Source organism: Rhineura floridana, chromosome 4 (genome assembly GCF_030035675.1).
Source record: "Rhineura floridana isolate rRhiFlo1 chromosome 4, rRhiFlo1.hap2, whole genome shotgun sequence".
In the NCBI taxonomy this organism is placed as follows: Eukaryota; Metazoa; Chordata; class Lepidosauria; order Squamata; family Rhineuridae; genus Rhineura; species Rhineura floridana.
The window spans coordinates 140,405,972-140,429,209 of record NC_084483.1 but is presented as its reverse complement, the minus strand read 5'-3'; the positions used below and the strand labels follow the sequence as shown (position 1 = coordinate 140,429,209).

The 23,238-nt window shown below is 38.5% G+C and overlaps 1 protein-coding gene across 5 annotated transcripts in view; it reads right to left on the bottom strand.

Moving 5' to 3' along the window:
• Nucleotides 1–23,238, bottom strand: part of FMN2 (formin 2) — a 340,988-nt gene that overhangs the window by 27,571 nt on the left and 290,179 nt on the right. For all 5 annotated transcript variants that reach the window (XM_061624583.1, XM_061624581.1, XM_061624582.1 and 2 more), the window contains exon 16: nucleotides 7,089–7,140. In XM_061624583.1, coding sequence (XP_061480567.1) covers nucleotides 7,089–7,140 — 52 coding nt within the window. The remainder of the gene's footprint in view (nucleotides 1–7,088; nucleotides 7,141–23,238) is intronic.

Below are 23,238 nucleotides of genomic sequence, written 5' to 3'. Positions count from 1 at the left end.
ATATAAAGAAAACAAAAACAGAAGGGATTTTTGACAATGCCAGAAATGTAAATAAAGGGGGGAAAAGTAGGCTTTGGCAGTCTTTCGTTAACCTAATTTTTTTTGTTACAGCATGATATTTTGAAAATCCCCCTGTAGGGTAAAATTCCAGGTTCCCACTCACATTAACAAAATTTTAAAGTTTTTAAAAGTCAGGCTTGGGAATGAAAGGGGAACAGTGATTTAACGGGCACAGAGACCAGACAACAGGAACCACTGGAGCATAAGCTATGACTGTGTGCTCAGTGGAAATGCTGTAATTAGAGAACAAAACTGACAGTCAAAACTCCACAGCTCTAGTCATGTGCTTGTTAATTACAACGTCACTTTGGTGAGGTCACAATACTTTGGCACTTCAACTTCCTTATCAGCAAATTGGGAACACTTAGTAATGAAGAGCAGGTTTTTTTGTAAGGCTAGTGTATTGTTTGCAAAGCTCTTAGAGATGCTTATCTCAAGGGTGCCTGAGAAAAGAGTATGGTTGTACCTATGCTTCCACCACTGGTGCAGAAATTGGGGAGGGGAGAGAGAGAGGTCGCTGTCGGGGATTAACAAAGGTCAGCAGCTTTGCTCTAGCTAGCATGACTTTTCAATCCTACTTAAAAAACAAGTCGTTCGTTGTTCACACTGCTGTTTTGTTTATGGAGGGCAGAGGCTAAATGTCTGCTACACGGATTTCAAAGTGCTTCAGATCCCCCCACAATTAAGGATTTAAATATCTTTAAGATAGTAATTTATCCCTGATTTGACCTTTGTATGGCTTCGACTTTACACATCACAATCCCCATCAGAGTAATATGACTGAATTCATCACTAATTTTCTTTTTAAAAATTTATTTAAAGTATTTCTACCCTACCTTTCAACAATACCAGAGGCTAACGTTAGATTTTAAAACTACAATTCAGCAATAAAACATAAAACAATTTAGAAGAAAACATGGCCAAAAGCAAATTCAAAACAAAATCCCATTACTCCAAGCAAACCAATTTCTAAGAAACTATGCAACAGGTAAACCTACAGCAGAATCAAGTATAGGTGAAGATTGCATGAAAACAACCCTAAGCTATATGCCACCAGCAAAAGTTCACATAAACAGAACAGGTGGTATCCAGTGCTGTCCCTTCCAATGATGGAAGCCATCCCTCAGTGGAAGAGGCAGAGGCATTTTTCAGTGGTCCCCTTCCCCCTGACCCTCCTTATGTCTGCTTCAGAAAGTTGGCAGACCATTCTAGTGATGGATTCCTTCTGTCTGTGGAGGGGACAGAACTGGATACCACCCAACAGACTCAACTTGGTGCCAAAAAGAAAAAAAGAGGTAGAGCAAGTGAGTTTCTCTTAGAAGTGCATTCCACAACCTGGGTGTCATCACAGAAAAAAGAACCCATCTTCTGTAGGCACCATATAAACCTTGAAGACTGGGGACATCTGAAGTAGGGACTACAAATATAACGTCTGTAATTCTCTCTCTTATATCACCTTGGGCAACTTCTTGTGAAAAGTCTCAAAAGCATATCAGTGAAAACTTGCTATGAAAAATACCATGTTGACTCGCAGGTGCGGTGAGCCCCGTCTTATATGCACTGAATTCAGCCATTCACATATTCCCATAAGCTACCATAATTATGGATTAGCAAGCACACCAAAAGCTGAATTCAGGAGGTGGCAGCAGTGCTGGAAGTGGATGACCAGCTTTTTCTCCATGCCCATATCATGCCGAAGTGGTCACAATAGCACACATAATTTTAAACAATTCTACAAGGATTTAAATTGCATCACAGAATTAGAGTTTACTCTAATCAAGATGCTTGTTATCTTAAATCAAGATTCCTCCCCAACCCTATTATGTTTTACTTAGTCTAACATGGCCCTTTAAAAAAAATCAAATGATGTGAGAGTTTCTGTTACTTAAAATAAAGTACAATATAAAAAGTGGAGAAAAAGAGACGTTTCCTAAAAGGAAATTTTGCTCTCAGTTAGTGAACTAGAAAATGGCAATTATTTATTTATTTATTAGATTTATATCCCTCCCTTTCTCCCAGTAGGAGCCCAGAGCAGCAAATTCAGATTCCAGGCAGCAACTGCTTATCAGTACTAGTATATTTAAATCAGAGCGTGGAAAAGTTACTTTCTTTGAACTACAACTCCCATCAGCCCAATCCAGTGGCCATGCTGGCTGATGGGAGTTGTAGTTCAAAAAAGTAACTTTTCCAAGCTCTGATTTAAATCTACTAAAGCTGCAGAGGTCTGACTGAGTTCACAGATTACACAATCAGTTTCCACTTTTAAATGCAACAGAAATAGTAATAACAAAATGAATAGTAAGTGGATACTGTTGCAGAACCCAAAACACTAATTTTAGAGTTCTTATGGTTGTTAAGGGTTAACACAGAGTAGAGTTGCTCAAATACTGTTGCTGAAGTGTTAAGTATGGAGAGTAGGGGACAGCCATCTAGTTCCATCTTGCTTCCGAAGAAGCCTCTGTCCCTTTCACTACTAATGTATCCTACTATACTACAGCAGAGCATCCTGCAAAGGAAACACCAGTTCAGCAGCACCAAAGCAGCTACACAACAGCTATTATTTCAGGCTGGAAGGAACTGGATTTTAGGCCTCATTTGACAACCCATATATTATGAACCACTGTACTTGGCAAGGTGGCAGCAATTGCTCCTAACAGTTTGATAGAACTTGTATGTTAACATTAAAACCAGGCAACCTTCAATGCGGTGTCACATGAGTAGCTAAAAAACATCATTTGTTCTTTGCTTTTGTCAAGTGTTATTATGCAACCATGCATTTTCCAGTATCTTTTCTTGGGGGAAAAAATCAGTGTCCCAAGATTCTGTTTCTTCACTGAAGTTTCCAAAAGCTAAACTAAATCTCTACTCCACGCCATCATTGGACACGTTTCATACTGGATGTAAAATGTTTTATGGTGCCAACAACAGGTGAGGATGGAGAATCAGTTTTTAATTTGAATAATAATGATAATAATTAAAATGAGAAATCAATTCCAAAATTCCTGCTTATGCTAAGCTATGACTTAACGTAGAGGCTAAAAGTAACATGGCCATTGTTATAGGCTAGTACATTATATCTGTCTATTGATTCAAAGATGTCCAGCTTTGTAAATTCTGTAAATTCTCAGACAGTTGTATAAATTGGCTGTTGTATAAATTGCCTGTTGTTTTCATTAACAATAAATTTACTAAATGAATTAAGTGTGCAGAAATCAAGTGGTAGCATTCAGCTATTTACATGAAACAATAGCTGAGTATGTTTCCATATCATATGGAAGCCAAAGAAGAAATTTGCTTGAATGCATAGGAGAGAACTGCATGTGCAGCTCCAGCAGTCCATACAACAGTGAAGTACATGAAATCAATAAAAGGCACCATACAGTCACAGAAATTATTGTCATTGAAAAACATCCCACAAAAACTTAAAACACAGAACAGCATAGATGTAGCTGACCATGATAGCTGGAAATAACACAGAGCAAAAGCCCTGTGATCTGATCGGAGAGTTTACTTTTTTCATCTTTCCTTCCCTTAGAACGGGTATGGTGAATCAACCATGCTTTGAACTTGAAATGTAGCATTATGTCATAAATGTACATTCCAGTGTTTTGATATATTTGATCTCATCTCTCCTGACTCCCCTCTCCCTCCAAATCAGATGGGGGTGAAATCTCTTAGAATGCTTTTTGGTTAAACCCAGAACAGAGTGTGACCACTTTCCAATTTCCCTTAATGTTAGAGAGCGATTAAGAAGTGGATACAAGAATACAAGTGATTATCTAGAGTTTAGGGCTAGGTAAGAGAGAGTAAGATGGAGTTATAAAGTGTTTCTAAGTTGCTGTATTCCAGGGGTTGCCTTAGTATGAGATGATTTATTTTGGCATGCACTCCAGGGAAAGTTTGTAAGATGACTGAGCAGCCTGCTGAGTTATTCTGATACTTTATTTAACGACTTCAGCCAGGGCTGGTTATATATGCTAGGGAGCAGCAGTGGCAACTCCATACCTATTCCCCCTGAGACTCCCCCCCCAGCCATTGCTCTCTGTTGGAGACCATGTACCCTTAAACTAGTCTGTTGCCCTCGTGTGCAGTGATGAATGTTATCCCATTCCCAGGGATATTCAACTGCCAGTCCAGTTGATTTCTGCATGTGGAGGAGATGTATTTTGCCCTTTGTCTCAGGCAGGAAAATGTCTTGGACTAGCTACCTAAAAATGGGATCAGACTGTTTTCCAAACTTAAGATGCTGAAGGATGCAATGAATGTGCACACCAGATTTCATATGCCAGAACAATAGTTCAATCCTAGAAAACATACTTTGTACGTAGAAGTTTATAGATTCAGCCACTTCCATCTCCAGGTTGTTTTCTCTCAGGTAGCAGGATTGGGGAAAAACTTTGCCTGAGACCTTAACAAAAACTAAAGCATGAACTAAAGGAATATATGAAAACAGGGGAAACTGCCTTATACCATCAGACTATTGGCACAACTGTTATTGGCCTAACAGGCAGCAGCTCTTCAAGGTCTTTGGCAAGAGTCTTTCCTAGCCTCACCTTCAGATGTCAGGAATTTGAAACTGAGATCCTTTGTATGTAAAGCATGCATTGTACCACAGAGCTACAGCCCTTCCTCGCACTATAGTGGCTGACAACAGTTTGTGCCCCCTTCTTACTTTACCATGCCAAATAATCCACAGATTCTCAAGCAGTTAGCAATGAAGGTTTAAACTAGAAAGTGCCAGGTCTTTTTCTATTACACTTTATCAATATTGTTCAGGGAGTGATGTAATTGTTTGGGGTTTGGTGAAGACATTCCGTATCACTTCAGTTTTAATACCAGTCTGGAGCCTTCCTTGTCTGCCTGTGTAAGCTAGATAAACACAGACCTGTGTGCTTTCTTCTCATCTCAGGATACTTATTCAAATCTCTTAGAATATGCTCTTATTTGTGAGCTAAACATTTCACTTTACTTTTTGCCCATGTGCCAGAAATCCATTTCTTGAATAAACACTTCACACATTGACATTCTTAAAGTCACTAAATATGATAAATAAATAAAAAGTATACAATCTTTCAGAAACAGTTAAACATCTCACTTCTGACAAATGAACAGCCAGACACTTTATGGAATCTCTAGGTCAGACATTCCATTTTCTTTGTCTTCATTATGTGTGAAAGATTAACTTTCCATTTCAGCTCATCTGCTAAAGAATAAGACTGTTCTAAAAGAAGAATTGTTCTTAAAACATAATTCATTTTAGGAATTCTTCAAAGCTTCCCTTTTTTGATAACTTCTTTTTACTCAGAGTTTTACAATGCCACAGCAAGCATTTTTTACCATTTCTCCCCATATCAAATAATGACTATTTCTGTGTAATTTCATTACAGGTAATCATGAGATAGACACTGTATTGCACATAGTCACTTCAAAAAGAAAAGAAATCCAGCCCACATTAATCATGCTCCATCTAATCCATCACTGCAACTAGCACATCTAATCACCCAACGCACTCATGATTAGCAGAATGTTACTAATCTATTTAGTTTTCTTAAGCTTTCCTCTCACCCTGTGCCCAAAAAACGTGTTTGAAGCATTTTGTTAGATGAATGCTAAATAAACCATAACATATTATGCATGCCCTACAGAAGGGGAAAAAACAGCAACCCAGTTTACTGTTGCAATATGAGCAAATGTTTTGCCACACTAAATGCATTCAGCATTTGAAGTGAGGTATAAATAATATTTAAAAAGACACAGCTGAGTCTTTTCCTATTGCCTCGTCTCTAGTGTTAAATAGGAAAGATTTAGGAATGCTTATCTATACAAGGGAGACCAATCCTCCTTAGGTAAGTAGTAAGTACATTTCATACTGTACACAGACTTTGTTCCATAACCCCTGATAGAGTCTTCCCTATAAAAGCTTATGTCACAAAAAGCCTTTAAATTAGCATGGTATTCTGTGGCAGTTTTAAATATCTGGAATAGACAGATATTAGTCTTTTATAAAAAAAATATGCAAAGAAGAGCTTTGGAGACCAAAGCAGAGTCCAAGGTACATCTACCATGGTTTTGAGGGGCATTACTTAACTATTTTTGCACCATGTTTGTAAATCTCTTATTGTGTTTGTTTATAAGACTATTTAAGTTACAACTATATACCTGGAGAGAAGTTCATCCCATCTCTACATGAGTATCTGATTTATTTCAAAGACTTTCAGTTTTCTGTTACCACAAATCTATTTCATTATTCCCTTCCCTTCTAAACAGAAATGAGACTATAGTGAGTGAACAAAATGAGGCCTCTTATGTTTTCAAATGGTTAGTATCTTCTAACAGAGTGTAGATCAAGGCACAATGGACTGCATACCAGGTGTTATAGTGGCAAGGAATATGAAACATTTCATGGAACACAGCAATTATAACCAGAGTAAATGTAAGCCATTGCACTTGTTGTGACATTCTTAATTATCATGCAAATTTGCAAAAAGGAAAAATAGAGTTCCTCATTATTATTTAAAACATGTTCCATTATGTTTCCTTGCGTATTACAAGCAATTCTTCAAAAAAATATCTGGCAGATGCATGTGTTATTTCCATTGGATTTGGAAAATGTGAATTTTAAGAAAAAATATTTTCCATTGCTACTAAAACCAATTCTTAAAGTAATTCACAATGTTGAGGAAATTGCAAAAAGGAAGGAGAAAAAAGAAACCAGATTTTGTGTAAGACTAAAAAGTCTTCAAAGACTCAGACCCCAGTAATGCTAACATCAATACTAAATTACGCAGAGTTAATTTGACACATTTAAGTAATTATCCACATTATTAATACTTTAATAGCATCTTTTTTTCTTTCCTTTGTATATAGTGGGAAGCTCACAAACACAGAACAAGAGTAATGTGCATCTGTTATTAGTCTGAGGAAGATGACCCACACTTTTATGCAAAGCCCTGATTGACTTATTATTTTAATACTCGGTATTGTTGTGTTAATTTCAGGAAGAGTTTGAACTTTTTTGTTTTGCTCACCTTTTGTGCGTCTCTGCCAGTGATTTCTCTTCCATTTCATGGTCAATTTTAGCTGAACAATAAATAGAGAAATAGGTTAGATATAAAGTGGAATGTTTTTATTAAGTATTTATTTTCTTAAGTAGCAACATTCTTCCTGTACACATTTCTGAAAAGAAAAGGTGTTTCACTGTGTGAACACTAAAACTTGTGCACTTGCCCTTGACTTGAATGTACACAGAAATCGCTTCAAGAGGTTTTCTACAGATGAAAAGTACAATTGATGGACAGGTTTTCATCTACAGATGAAAACAATTGAATTGCTAATCCACAGTAGGTGAACAATCTTGGTTGAAGAATCAGGTTGTGCAAATCACCAAAGCAGATGTGAAGAACATTCTCATGTTAAAGACTTTTATCACCAAATACTGTAGCAATTCCTTTACACATTATTTGTTTCTCATTCCCCCTCCCACTTTCATTTTTTACATATATACTTGGGACAGGTAGATATAATTAAAGTTTTCATAGACTTCACTTCAAAAAGAAAATGCCTGTATGAACTGACAGTGCTAAAACTAAATGGCCCATAATACACTATCATTATGACATCCTTGCCATTATCAGTATAGTATTAGAATCAAAAGTTACCAGAAAACTAAATTTTCACTGCCACAGAAATTAACTAAAAGTGACATTTGGAAAATTTTCTGACAATTTTGGCTGTCTTGTGAAATATGTTATGTTGTCAATTAAATGAACTCTTGCTGATGAAGAAAAAAAGGATACTTTGTACTGATATCATACTTTACAATTAGTAATGAGCATTCTGTTTTCTTGTGGTTATTTGCTCTCCCAAAATCGAATCCTTTCACACAAAATAGTCTATAATATCATCCATAATCAGTACAATATCTCTGCTATAATATAGACTGGACCAAATTTGCATGCACAACAATTCACTGGGTGACATCCATTGGTGGCTGCCCACTAGCAGAATGGACTTCCACAGGCACAATGAAACGTCTCGTTCCTCTTTTATTCCCAGAAGCTCCCAGAGCAGATTTGGGAAGAGCATGGGGGTGAAGAAACAAAGAAAGGTCATTCTTAAGCAGTCACAATCCTATGCTGTTCTGAAACCCTGACATAAAAAATACATGTGTGCAACAAGATGTTGTGTATAACAGCGGATCCATCAAATCCTGAAAGGAACTCCGAAATTGCAAAGGAAATCTTGGTTGCATATAGGGGGAACTTATAGTAATTTTTTCTAAAGGATCTGAAGCACTACTTAAACTACTTAATCCTTTGATAGAATTTCTATATTAAGATAGAAAACACAGTTATGAAGTAGAGCATTGTTCCTGCCTTCAGAAGTTCACATAACTTGAACATTTATACAGCAACTAACCACAACTTTTTATCTGGTCCCAAAAAGACTACCCACAGGTTTTGTCCGTGTGTCTGTGTGTGTGCTTGGTTTGAGTTATTTTCACTGCACAGACTTTTTTTGCATTTAAAAAACAGTTTTAGTCTCAGAATTTCACTATTAGACAAAAATCTTGGAAAAATCTTAAAGAGAAATTAATAGCTGACCACCTTTAAAAATTTGGAATGAATATTGCCAGATAAAAAGAAACCAGACCAGCTACTGTGCCAAGATCAACTGGCAAGAGAAATGGAACAAAAGGGTTCAGATTCGAGATCACCATGGTTATTATTGTATATACATATAATCTGGTTGTATTGGGGGCACTTGCCTCTGAACTAGTGCAACTGTTTGTTTATGGAGACACAATGTTTGAAAGCACAGACTCATTCTCTTATTTTAAGTCAACTGTAATTAAGTGCTGGCCTCATTGAAGACTGGTCTCATAAACATAATTTTCAAGCTTGGATGTGAGAGCTGGTAAAATGCAAAATGAACTTTATAACCATTTTATTTTAAGCCTCCAACTTAAAATTAAAGCTAAATGTGATTACAACAAAGTAGATCTCAGTTAGGGAACATAATTGCATTACTATCTCTGAAGCATAGCCACATTTTTTTAAAAAAATATTTAAAATATTCCTCAAATACAAAAGTCAAAATTTACCACAAAAATATTTGTATGGTTCCAAGAAACTTACATTGCTAGAAGTCTAGGACTGCTTGGTGTAGAACGGTGGGTTTGAAAATGCCTCTGCATCAGAAACAAAGTTGTAAGTGAACAACACTAGTTCACTTCCAAGATCACTCTGTTCTGACCTGATTATTTGAACTGGCAACAAACTTTTACCATCATGCCTATTGAGGTGGTTTATACAATCTTACACATCCAGCTTGTAACCATAAAAAAGAAGACAAATGTTGCCCAATTTATTTTCAGAAAGTACTAAAATATCAATAATTTAAGATATGCAGACGATACCATATTAGCAGAAACCAGTAATGATTTGAAATGAATGCTGATGAAAGTTACAGAGGAAAGCACAAAAGCAGGACTACAGCTGAACGTCAAGAAGATTAAAGTAATGACAACAGAAGATTTATATAACTTCATAGTTGACAACGAGGACATTGAACTTGTCAAGGATTATCAATACCTTGGCACAGTCATTAATCAAAATGGAGACAATAGTCAAGAAATCAGAAGAAGGCGACTTCCGGGAAGGGTGACTTAGCCTGTGCCTGCTTTTGAGACGGGCTCCTGCCTCAAAAGAAGCTTATTCAGATATATCAGTCAGTTTTTTTTTTTTTTTTGACTGATTAAACTTCTCCCGGGTAGGGAGAAACGAAGAGATTAACCTCAAAGCCTATTTTTGTTGGGACGACCAGATCTCATTAATTTATGGGACGAGGTCCAGCCGACGAAGGTGGGACGGATTTTCAACAACAAGCTCTATCTGATAAAGCGAACGTTCATCTTATCTTCTAAGAGAGAACGCACTAACAGGCAAGCACCCTTCTTTCTATATTTTTCTTTTACTTGACTTAAATTGTTGCTGTTTAAAAGAGATTTGCCAGATTGATCGGTTTTTGACATCTCACTGGGGAGCCATAACTTCTCTCTGCTACTCACTAATTAATAGCTTATCTCTGTTTTTGTTGCAAAAAGCTGTCCTGGATTTGCATTCTAAAGATATACACAGAAGAGGGATTTCTATTCCAGATTTTTATTTTGAAGAATATTATATTGTCTGAGACTACTCTCTTTTTGGTCTATTTTATTTTGACGAATCTGTTTCCTGACGACCGCCATTAATTGTTTCGATCCTGGGAACTGCATTTTGTTTACTTAAGCATGGAGAGATAAGGCTGTCTGCTCTGTTTATACTGTGATGTCACCAAGTTTGGAGTATTAACCCAATTGTTGCTGAAATAAGAAGTGGTTTTCCTATATTTTTCTTTTAAAATGGCAATTAAGAAAGTGGCTGAGAATCTGGAAATAACTATGTTTCAGAAAATAATGGATGAGATTGAGATAACGAAACAAAACCTGCGACAGGGTTGTAAGGAGCTGAAAATTGAATTGAGTAAAATGAAGCAGGAGATTAAAGATATAGGGGTCCCTGTGAGAGAGGTGACCCTGGAAGGGGTCCCTGTGAGAGAGGAGACCCCGGAGATTGGAACAAACGTGGAACAGGAAAAAGATTTGGAGTCTATGGACTTTAGAAACAAAATCTATTGTTTGGAGACACAGGAGATTAAAGACATAGGGGTCCTTGTGAGAGAGGAGACCCTGGAGACTGGAACAGGGGTCCCTGTGAGAGAGGAGACCCTGGAGACTGGAACAGGGGTCCCTGTGAGAGAGGAGATCCCGGAGATTGGAACAAACGTGGAACAGGAACAAGATTTGGAGTCTATGGACTTTAGAAATAAAATCTATTGTTTGGAACTCAATGTTATCTCTGAAGAAATTAATGAAGATTCTAGAGATAAAGTTATCAATGGCATGGATAATCTTCTGGACTGGAATGATGTGATGGAGCCCAATATAGAGAAAATCTATGGAATTAACTGCAGCCATGTGACAATGGAAAAACTTTCAAGAGATGACCCAGTGTATTTTGAAAAAAAGAACAGAGATATGATTTTACAGCAGTATTTCAGCAACCTATTCAGAATGGATGGCAAGAAAATATTTGGGATAGAGGTAATTCCCATCAGACTCTTACTATATGACTATGGCTTTGACAGCAAGATTATTATGGAATACTGATAATGGAAGATTGGATACTGAAATTACTGGACTTAATAAGACTACTGAAGATGGAAGATGGAAAATGGAACTAATAGGGATAATAGAACAATGGCTACTGAAATTACTGAACCTAACAGATTCTGATGTGATGGATTAATTGAAATGTTTATTTTGACTATGGTTATGACAATAAGATTATCATAATTAGTAATGAGATGGATTAATCGATATGCTTATCTGGAAAAAAAAATTGATAGATATATTTCTTAAAGAATTGAAACCTCTCTTTGACTTTTTGTGGAAAGAATAAAGTAATGTTTATGAGATTTGATGATTAAGTAAGATAACTACTGGAGGAAAGTGATTTTATAATATGACTTAAGAGACAGGATTGTTATATATTATAGACTTATAACTGATTTGATCTTTGACAAATGGGAAGTCAATATTTTACTCTTTATTTTTTATTTATTTTTTTTTTTTCTTTTTTTCTTTTTGTTTAACTATTTTTGATTTTGTTTTTTGTCTTTGAATGTTTTATGATTTCGTCTTGTATGTTTTATGAAAATCTGAATAAAAATTATTGAAAAAAAAAAAAAGAAATCAGAAGAAGGCTAGGACTGGGGAGGGCAGCTATGTGAGAAATGAGGCCTCACTCACCGCATAGCTGATGAGTGGGGCCTAGTTGCAGCCGGAGGTGAAGCTGCTGCCTCCATCTTCCGTTGGGGCAAAGTCGCGCGTCGCATCTATTACGCACACGCGATGTGCAGCGTGAAGGGGCGGGGTTTAAGGGCCTATTTAAGCCCAGCCACCCCTTCCTACCTCCTCTTTGCTCACGCGACTCCCACCCCTCCCTCCCTCTTTCATGGTGTGCCTAGGGGTCGCTTCGGGGCCGAGTAGGAATTTTTATCCTGCCCACCCTCGTTGGCGGGCAGGTTTTTTGCCTGCTCCACACTATGGGAGTGGGAGGGGATCGGGTTAGGGGGCATTGTGATCAATAGGTGGTTTTGGCTAATTTGGCTAATTTGCATTGGAGGTTAATGCCCTACCGGGCAGATCATTTTAGTACTGTTGCGGGAAGGTGCAGGAAGGGAAATAGGTAAGGACAGCTAGGTGGCCCCCTTAGGCACCTTTGGAGGTGATTGGCGGTTTCGGAGTCCTGTCTGTCAGAGCTTTCCGGCTTGAGGGCAGGATATGGGCTGCCTCTGGGGCCAACTTATCTCATCTACCCAAGGGTTATCCGGCCCCGGGTGCGGATGATGTAGGAAGGCCCCCCTACTCACCTACAAGGTGTGGCCTGGGTAAAGGTAAGCACATGGGCTTGCCCTTCCTCCGGCAGGGGTTGGTCGCCCGAGAGCTGTATGGCAAGATACTTGCTTAGAGACAGTTCCCGCACCTAGGTTTTCCTTCTGCAGGTCACTTTAAATTGGGTTTATGTTTAATGTAATTTAATAAAGTGGCCCTTCTTCAACCCAAGCTGACGTCTCTGTGTTTTATTTCGCCCCTCGACTGCAACTAGAAAAGGTCATCAAATACAAAGATGTATTACTGAACAGTAAAGTCAAGATCATTCAGACCATGGTATTCCCAGTATGGATGTGAAAGTTGGACAGTGAAAAAAGTGGATAAGAGAAAAATCAACTCATTTGAAATGTGGTGTTAGAGGAGAGCTCTGTGTATACCAGGGACTGCAAAAAAGACAAACAATTGGGTGTTAGAACAAATTAAACCAGAACTATCACTGTTGTACACTGCCCAGAGAGCTATGCTAGTGGGGCGGTATAAAAATTCAATAAATAAATAAAAATAAATAAATAAACTATCACTAGAAGCTAAGATAATGAAACTGAGGTTATCATACTTTGGACACATCATGAGAAGACGTGATTCACTACAAAAGACAATAATGCTGGGAAAAACAGAAGGGAGTAGAAAAAGAGGAAGGCCAAACAAGAGATGGATTGATTCCATAAAGGAAGCCACAGACCTGAACTTACAAAATCTGAAGAGGGTGGTTCATGAAAGATGCTATTGGAGGTCACTGATTCATAGGGTTGCCATAAGTCATAATCGACTTGAAGGCACATAACAACAGCAACAACTACAATATTACACCATAAAAATATAATCCAGGCCAAACAGAACAAGACATTAAATATTTCTCTAGTAGAAAAGGAGATTACCCGCAACACATTTCATAAAAAGAGGGTGGATATATTATAAAACTTTGCAAAAGTAGACCTCCTTGTGAGAGGCGGAACACAATGAGACTACCAGCTGGCCCTTTCTCCAGCACCACAAACCTTGTGTAGAGTATGTATGTGAGGCATGCATTGTTGATAAAAACAGGAAGTAGAGAACATAGGTAGACCTTCACTATGTCAACCCCAACAATTCTATACCCTTGTGTAGTACATATGACAAAACAAGAGCCTGTCTAGATGTTACACTTGCCATCCTCATCCTTGTGGCTGTTTAGTCCCCCACCCTGCAACATAGAGCAAACAAATTGTTTAGTAGATGTTGCAGTATGACTCCTGCCCATGATGTAAGTTTCACTGCCTACAATACCTGTCAATGGGTAATTCGTCTTGCACCTGGACTCACCCAAAATGATGAGGCAGACACCAAGCATATCGGTTAAGAACTGGCAACATTTTATTAATGCCAATGAAACCAAATTAAACCAATTAAAGCAAATGACCTCTTAAGGAAAAAGCCAATTAAGCCAGATAGAAACTGAAAACCAAATTAAGCCAGTCACCCAAACTGAGATCTGTGGAGGAAACCTATATAATTTAAAAGATCAGTACAGGCTCCTATAAATCTGAGTACTATGAAACATAATTCCAGCAGCTCAGACTTTTGAGCAAGTAACCTTGGCTCTAGGCCGCAGAGTAGTGAACTAGCTACTCCAGGCCTTTCATTGCCAGCACATTAACTGTGCCTAGGGAATTATGTCCATCTCTTCCTCAGCTCCAGCCTTGAGGCACTGAGTCTATGATCTGGGCTCAAGGAAGGCTCCTGTACTCAACATCTGGCCGGCTTTGATGGATAGGTCTGAGGAAGCCCCCTTTCACCTTAGAAAGTTCTCACCAAATTTTTCCCACTTACCCCCTTTTCCTCTAACCCCGCACTGACCCTGGCAAATCTTTTAAAAATCACCCCAACCCATTATTGTCCCCCAGTGTGACACAGGCAAAACAACCTCCCTCTCAAAAGGCTATCTGGAAGGAAAAATTCCTGTGTGACCCCCTAGTGGCAACCAGAAAAGCCCACACTAAAAACCAAAGGGTGGGTGGGTGCTGCTAAACCCTGCAATGAGCAGCAGAAAGGGAAAGGCGTGAAAGTGAGCCAATCCGGTGGCTTTGGCCACAGCCCCCAGGCAGACTAAATGTCTGCACCGGCACCAGGGGTCATGCCCCATCAGAGTTGGGTCGAGTGCAAAAAGTGATCCACCTACAACAGTAAAGCTGGGAAAGGGGGTCAGGATTGCAGAAGGTTGTGCATTTGCCATGTGGTGGACAGAAGGCATGCAATGTCTTTTACTAAACCATATGATTGGAATATGGGCAACACATATAAAAAAAGCAGATCTTCATGGTGCATGTAATGTTTAGATGTGCAATGAAGTTTGAGGGCATCCAATTCAAAGTACAGGAACAAAAACAAGTATACTTTTCAGAAATCTATGCCCATTGAAATGTAAACATTAACATGTTATAAAATAACGCAACTGCGATAGGGCAGTACTGGATCCTGTTCTCCCTGCTCCTACCATCCTATATTCCCTTAACATGATTCCAAAGCCCCCTTTCCTTCCAGAATATAGGCACCAGTTCAGTAGTTTTTATCTTCTCCAAGAACAGAATTTGTTACCATAAACAGTAACAGTTTTTCAAACCTTTACTATTTTTTTATACAGATATAGGTGATTTTTTTAAAAAAATCAGCGGATTATTAACAATGGAATTTTTTAGAAAGGGAAGATGAGAGAAGATTACTAAAATAAAAATGGTGACTAAAGTTGGATTTTTTTTGCATATTCTGTAGAAATAAAATAGTAAGAATGGCTAATCAGTGGTATCTTACTCTTTGAAAGTTATTAAGAAATGAACTAGATATTAAAAATGCTGCTTTGCCATCATAATGAAACAGACTTTAATAATGTGTGGTGGAACTGTGTGAGATAGGTAAATTTGGAAGATGGGGATTTAAGTGGTAAAATAGCTGCTTGACAAAGGCTGCCTCACACAGCTCATTGACAATTTACAGGAAATCATATTGAATTTACTGGCAGCTGCAAGAATAATGTATGCATGGCATTGGACAGATCACCTGAGCTAATCTAAAATGGAATAGCTCACAAGAGTATGGGAATTAATGCATATCACACTAACCTGACAATTTATTTCAAGGATCTTTTAGGGCAGGGATGGGGAACCTGTGGCCCTCCAGATATTGTTGGACTCAACCCCAGCTAGCACGGACAATTGCCAGGAATGATGATGGTCCAGCAATATCAGGAGGGCCACAGGTTCCCCACCCTTTTTTTAGGACTTCACCATTAAGAATATTTTGAGAACTAATGGTGCAACATATAATGAATAAAGTTTCATTGCAACATTACAATCTGGCATTTGTTGTTGTTCTTATGTGCCTTCAAGTCGAGTACGACTTATGGCGACCCTATGAATCAGCGACCTCTAAGAGCATCTGTTGTGAACCACCCTGTTCAGATCTTGTAAGTTCAGATCTGTGGCTTCCTTTATGGAATCAATCCATCTCTGTTTGGCCTTCCTCTTTTTCTACTCCCTTCTGTTTTTCCCAGCATTATTGTCTTTTCTAGTGAATCATGTCTTCTCATTATGTGTCCAAAGTATGATAACCTCAGTTTCATCAGTTACAGCTGCCTATATTTTTGTGTTTTGTATCAATTATTTATGAATCTTAATTGTGAAAAAAGTATTGTTACTTTTATTTAAATGGTAGGCTACATTTCTACATATGAAAAAGACAGCAGAATTAAAATGTAATATCAAAGTCAGGCTTTGCGTAAGTAGCTTGGAATTAAGTATGTAAATTCCATCTTGCTGGAGTGAAGCAAAGTTCCGATAACACCCAGCATCCTGTTTGCTATGGTGGCCTTCTGGATTCCTCAAAGGCAACCAAACAGCAGAATGGCATCTTCATTCACAAATTTTCAAACTTCTGTTGTTCTTCCAGTTTTTATTAATCTTCCCTTCACTTAAAAATTGGACTTTCTAAGGTGTAGTGTTTGCATTTCAGTGCTGTTGACATGTATTTACACCATATAATCTATAAATTAACACTTACGAATTCCAGATTCCACCATTAAGTTTCTACTACCTAAAGTTCCACTATCAAAGAGTTTATTTGGTGGTTAAGCACAAAAGAAGTAAATCATCCCCACAATAAATAAAATACCAACAAAAACATTCTCGAAGGACTGCAAAAGACAATGGTGGTAAATCAATGGGAGACATGGGCGGGAGGAACATAGATGCTGTTAATGCCATATTCATGGTGCTTACTCATCATTAGGTGATATCCATTTTAGAGTGGACCCATTAAAATCAATGGCTTTACATTACTTAAGTCTATTGATTTCAGTGGGTCTACTATGAGTATGACTGACATGGATATTCCCCATTATATCTCAAGTTTAGTGTAAAAATAATAAACAGACGTTGGAGCCCGCATTGTGGAACAGGCCCCCAAATATAGACAGACAGACAGACAGACATATGATGGAGATGTACAAAAGTATAGAAGTTCTCGAAGAAAATATTCCTAGCACAAGCAAATAGAAGCAGACAACCTTAGCATTACAGTTTTCCTGAATAGCATAACATTAGAGGTTTATTTCCAGACCATTCTATAGATATTCCAGACAGTAATCTGCCTGAATTTTTACTTACAACATTTCAGGATAGCAAACATTTCAGGATATACAGGGTGACCAGCATAAGAGCTTGGTATGGGAAAATGCTCTCTGTGTGCGCGCACGTGTGTGTGTGTGTGTTGGAAAAATAGCAAGGGAAAGCTGGAAAAATAGACATATGTAGAAGGCAAGACTATGGAAGACAAGACATCAAGAGAATATAACATAGTACAGCTTAATTTATGGTGATGAGACGAAATCAATAGTCATTTTATTAATGCTTTTAATGACATTACTGCAGAAATGTTTATTCATGGTTAAATACATACATAAACTGCAGAGAACTTGTAAACTGCCTTGAAAAATTTCAAGGATTATTGCCGTGCTTATGTGTGGAAATATTAAATAAAATTTTAAAATTAAAAATACCTTAAAAGTATGAAAATATTTAAAAATATTGAAAATTCCATTATTAAACCAAAGCAATAAAATGTATACTTGGTATGTAGAGATGTGAAGGCGTAGGGGGAAAAAACGGGAAAATTTTGGAAAAAAATGTTTTTTAAATCCCCCCCCCACAAAAAGAAAAATTTAAAAAACTGGAAAAATGTGGTTTCCCCCCAATTTTCCCCGGGTTTTTCCCGGGCCCTCATACCTCTATTGTATGTATACAGGTATAGAGAGCTGGTGCATATAACTGCTATATCATCACGAACAAGGGACTCATTAATCATGAGAAGCTGCAATTTTGCCTTTCCCACAAGTCTTCTGTTCTCTTCCATTTAACAACTGATGGAGTAAATGGAGCTGTTTTGTACAGTATAAAGTAAATGGGATTGTTGTCACAGACAAGAAAGAATTAAAGCCAACATAGCTAACTAAAGCAGTGACAGTCAGACAAGGAGCTAGATGCCAAGGTCTGGATGCCGGCAGGAAAGAGCTAAAGCGCAGACTGCCAGAAGGCAAAGCAAGTTTACAAGCATTCAAGGCTGAGAGAGTCAAGAGAGCACCAGAGTCATTACCCCAAAGTGGTCCTTTACCAGCAGATGCCTAAAGTACTAGTAAGCTGCAGAAAAAATCCTTGGCTCTCCACTCCTGCACTTGTGCTACTAAGGCTTCAGAAAAGATTAAGTATTCATCTGAATATTTCAGCATTTCTGTCAGATCTGTGATGGATCTTGTTTGTCCTTTGTATGTATTCATTCCAATGAGGGATACACAGAAGGGCCAGGCTCTATACCCTTAATTTGAGGCCTGAAGTCAGAAGCAATTCTTCTGTGAAACTTTGAGATTTTTGCTTTCTCATACCAGGTTAAAGGACACAGTGATGATAGATGAGTCTGGGCATCATGAAGAGGGGTCCACGAAGAGAGACCCATCAAGAGTAAGAGGGAAAAAATTAGTACCACAGACAGGCACCCATGTAGATTTGCAGGACTTTATTTTGTTTCTTATCTAGTTAACAATCTGGAAATAATTCTGCTGCAGCAATTAAGCTGGGACCCAAAGGCCATCTGAAACATTGAGAGTCAATGCAACTTCTTTTGCTGTTGTCCTCAGCTGCAATCTTGACTCAATTACTACTGAGTGCTATAACTGTTTCAAGCCACTGTCTAGCCTGAAGCTTTCTCAGTAATTTAAGCTATTCCTGCTGAATCAGATCCAAAAGGCTGAAAGCAAATGCAAATACTAAAGGAAAAAAAGGTGTCCCTTCTGATCTCCTATTTACTCTTAAGGGAATATCACAACTTTTCAGTGTAATTGAATATGGGATTGCATTCAAATAATCTCAGATGGAAGACAACATTTTAATTTCATTGAATTGAAACCCAAAGAATGTAGTCAGTATATAAATATACTATAGAAAATTCCTATGAGGAGACCTTTGCCAATATTTCTCCCATGAAAATAACACTAGCAAAAAAATAATGTAGAAAGTTGTTACTAAGGTTTTTTTAGAGTGTACTGAACAATTCATGATTAGAGTGGGATCTCAACAGCAGTCCTCCTGATGGATCAATGATATCCTGCTGCTTGTTTGCTCCTAGATGCCATGTCAAGTGATCCAGGATCCAGGATAAGAGCCCTAGAGAGGTGGAAAGTGTATGGTGTGATGTGATGTGATTGTGTATATATGTATGATTCTGATTTCTTTCCCATTTGGGGACATACAGAGTTGAATTATTGAAACTTATTTTGGCTTTTTCAACTGCATGGGACTATTTCTCATTTTCCCTGTCCCTCTGCCAAATATGAATGGTTGCGTAGAAGATAAACCCAGTCACAGAGTGAAATTTAGGGTCATGCAAGCGGACTTCTGCTCATGCAATGGAACTTTTGCTTCCTCTCTGGCTCCCAGCACCCCCATGCCCACCCCAAATCTGCTTTAGAGAGTCCTCTAGAAAACAGGAAGGGGAAATCTCTTCATGAGAGAGAGTCCATTGCATGCATGCATGGACACCACTGGATTTCACTCACATAATTCACATCTCATATTGTGTATTCAAAAATCAATTAAGATAAAAATAAAAAATATTAAATTTGAAAGGTTATTAAAATAAACTAATTAGATTAATTAAATTACTTTAATCAATTAATTAACATCTTGCAAGGTGGACAACATGCACTGCAGTTTCTTCCACATTTAAACTGATGTTGTTGCCTCAACAGGGGTTTCCAAATATTGCAGATGTATCAATGTAGACAATGGTTTTCCTAGTCCATCAACATTTTAAAACTTCCCCCTATTTTTAAATTTTTCTTTTCATTTTTGTATTTCTAATGAGATCCATTCTTGCTGGAAGTTACATTTATCAGGCATGTGAGTCTAAGCACTTTTAGGTTACATTTTATGAACGACTGATGAAAACAACATTTGTTCGAAGCACATGTAGCAGAGCATATATTACCTTTCTTAGCCAGGATGAGAAGGAAAAAAATGCCCCAAAATGGCTTATCTCCCAGTGGTAGCACAATAACTAGACCTGGAGGGATAGCTATGACAGGAACAGCAGCAATTCTGAAATCATGGTTGCTCTTGGAAGTTTCAGAAACAGCTGGGTTTAGATTGGCAAATTGGTAGCAAACTGGATAGGGCAAAGATCAGCCCCAGTTGGCTAGGCTCTTAGGGGCAAAAGAGAAAGAGGAGGGCAGACTTTCTTTTTTCTTTCAAATATTTGATCTGCTTCTGCATCCGTGCCACAGGTGTGATACTTGAGGCTGTGGGCTGATAGTAAGATCTTCTGGAAGTCACACATTTTAAGGGACATTAGAAGCACTGCTAATTCTGTATCTCCTAACTAACTGGAAAGTTCTGTAATTTAAATATTTTTGCATATCCACCTCTAGCTCTCAAAACATAAAGGAAAGTACACAAAAGGTTAGTTAATTTGGGAATTCCCTGACAGAAAAGCAAGTAAATAGCTTGACAACAAAGAAACAATCAGTGAATTGTATATTGAAGAACCATTTGCTCAGTGCTTATTTTAAGAAATTAAACTTCAGAAAATGTTTTGAAATTCCGTTTTCCCTTTCCCAGAACACACCCTATATAAACAGACAAATAAAGGTGCCAGAAGTTACTCTTCTAAATGGTCTTTATGTGTGCAGTCTAGCTGAAACAACTCATCGATTATGCCTAGGTAAACAACAAAAGCCCTTAGAAAAAATATTGAGATCAAAAGCCTGTCAAATACTAAGCAGGAAAAAGAAATTCTGTATGAACTCTTTCAAGTCTAAATTCAGTCCAGCTAAATAAAAACAAAGGATTTCATATTGCAAATATATAACATTACTTTCTGTTTGGAACTTAACCAGAGGGTTTTCTTCTCCATCTCCTCTGTGTTAAACATGGTTATAAAATTCACAAGGAAAGCAAGGATGCTCAGCCTCATACTGCAGGGGGATACTTCTAGCAGAAACAAATCTGTGAACAGGAAGGGAATGTATAACCCTTCCTGACAGCCCGTTCATCCCTTAAATGTCCCTAAGTAATTTTTTGTCATTGTTCTTCCACAACCAGGCTCTCTCGTAATTCCTGCTAAGGGGGCATTTGCCAGGGAGAATCAGAGAGTGCAAGTGATATTAAGCACACCTCCTTCTGCCTCCCCTATATAAAAATCTGTTTTTATGATGTTTTATGGTGTTTTTGGTGTTTTTGTTTGCTTCCCTGGGTTCCTACTGGGAGAAAGGGTGGGATATAAAGTTAATAAATAAATTATATATACATACACATTATCTTCAGAAGCATGGGTTGAAAAGATGACTTTGAGAAGATTACACACAGTTCTGTGCTTAAGATGCTATTGTGGCAGGAAGCTGAGCAGTTCAGAATTAATAGTTATAATGTATACTGGAGAAGAAGCTAAGCACGGCAACTGCATATTTGCTCTCCGTCTGGGTCATCTTCCAACTATGGTAACCTAGGGGGCTTACCTGAAGTCCCCTCAAGCATGCAGAAACCCAAATTTGCTGAATCCAAATTGCCAAAGGGCAAAGGAATGGTTATTATTGACCTTCTTGTGGAAGAACAGGTTGCCCTGGCCTGTAAAACTTGCTTGAATGAAGTGCTAGAGGTTTACCTCTCCCAAATGTGATCCTGCAGGTTTCATGACACAGTACCAGCTGAAAGGGGGGTAAGGGGTAGCTTTAATTTTTAGGAATTCAATCCTCTGATCAGGTACCCTGTTAATTAGTTAGCCAAATTCAAGTGACTGCTGGTGCTGGGAACTTGAGACAAGGCTGGGATTCTGTTGGTGTGCAGTCTACCCCAGTGCCCAGCAGTCTCCCTGCATGAACTCTCAGAGGTAATCTGAGGCGTGGTATTGAAGACCACAAGGCTGATTGTCTTGGGTGACTTCAACATCCATTTTGAGATGGCCTTGTCAGGAGTAGCTCAGGATTTCATGGTCCCCATGGTCCTGTCTCAGGACACACATTAGAACTAGTCTTCTGTACTGGATTGGGGGAGGACCATGTTTGATTTTAAAGCTGTCTGTAACCTCCAAAGGGGTGGTGGACCATTTTTGATGGTCTGCCCGTGAAGGCTGATGTAGCCAGAGGATTTACTGAAGTCGTTGGGGGAATTTCCTGTAGGTTTAGCTGGCAATCCAAGACTCTGGTCTCTCCTTGGAATAAGGAGATGACCCAGACTGTTGACATGATTGCTCCCAAATGATCTTGACCTAGTTGTTGAACCCTATTGACTTCCTGGTATTCCAGATACCTGAGGGCGATGAAACAGCAAAATCAATGTCTAGAGTGTAAATGACAGAAGACTTGTAATGGATACAACCAAACACAGGTGAGAATCCATTTGTGATCTTATTCTGTGCTAGTGATGGCAGCAAATAATTCAGACATCTCCACCACCATTTCAGTTGCCCAATGTAATTCTACAGAGCTCTCTCATCTGGTGATGGCCCCCTCAAAGACCCACTATGAGCAATTAGCTATGAATTTTACTCACATCCATGTCTCACGTGGCACTCACCTGGACACCATTCTGTCGCAGGGTCTGAAATGGTTTGGACTAGGGCATTGTCTGCTAATGTTATTATGTATATCTTTCAGCTTGTGCAACTTCAAGATGTGGGCAACCTGCTTAGAAGGATGACCCTACTACATATTTGCTTGATCTCCTTGCCCTTCCTGGTTGTTGAAATCTGCAGAACTGAGGTGGGTGTGTGAACCTCAGAAGCTCGTTTGCTTGTTTGTTTATTATTTGATTTATATCCCGCCCTTCCTCCCAGCAGGAGCCCAGGGTTCAGGTTGTGAATGCCTCCTTGAGGAATGACCCCCGCTGCCATTGTTAAATAAGACCAACCTATATTTTTGTCTTGACAGAAATACTGCCCTGTCTCAAACATTTTTATGCAAAGTGATGGAGTGGGTGGCGGCTGAACAACTCAAACAGTGTTGGATGATACTGTTTCTCTGAATCGTTTCCAGTCTGCAGTCAGGCCCAGTTTGGGTACATGAAATAGCTTTGGTCACCCTAGGGCAGCCTTTCCCAACTAGTGTGCCTCCAAATGTTGTTGGACCACAACTCCCATCAGCCTCAGCCAGCATTGCCAATGGTCAG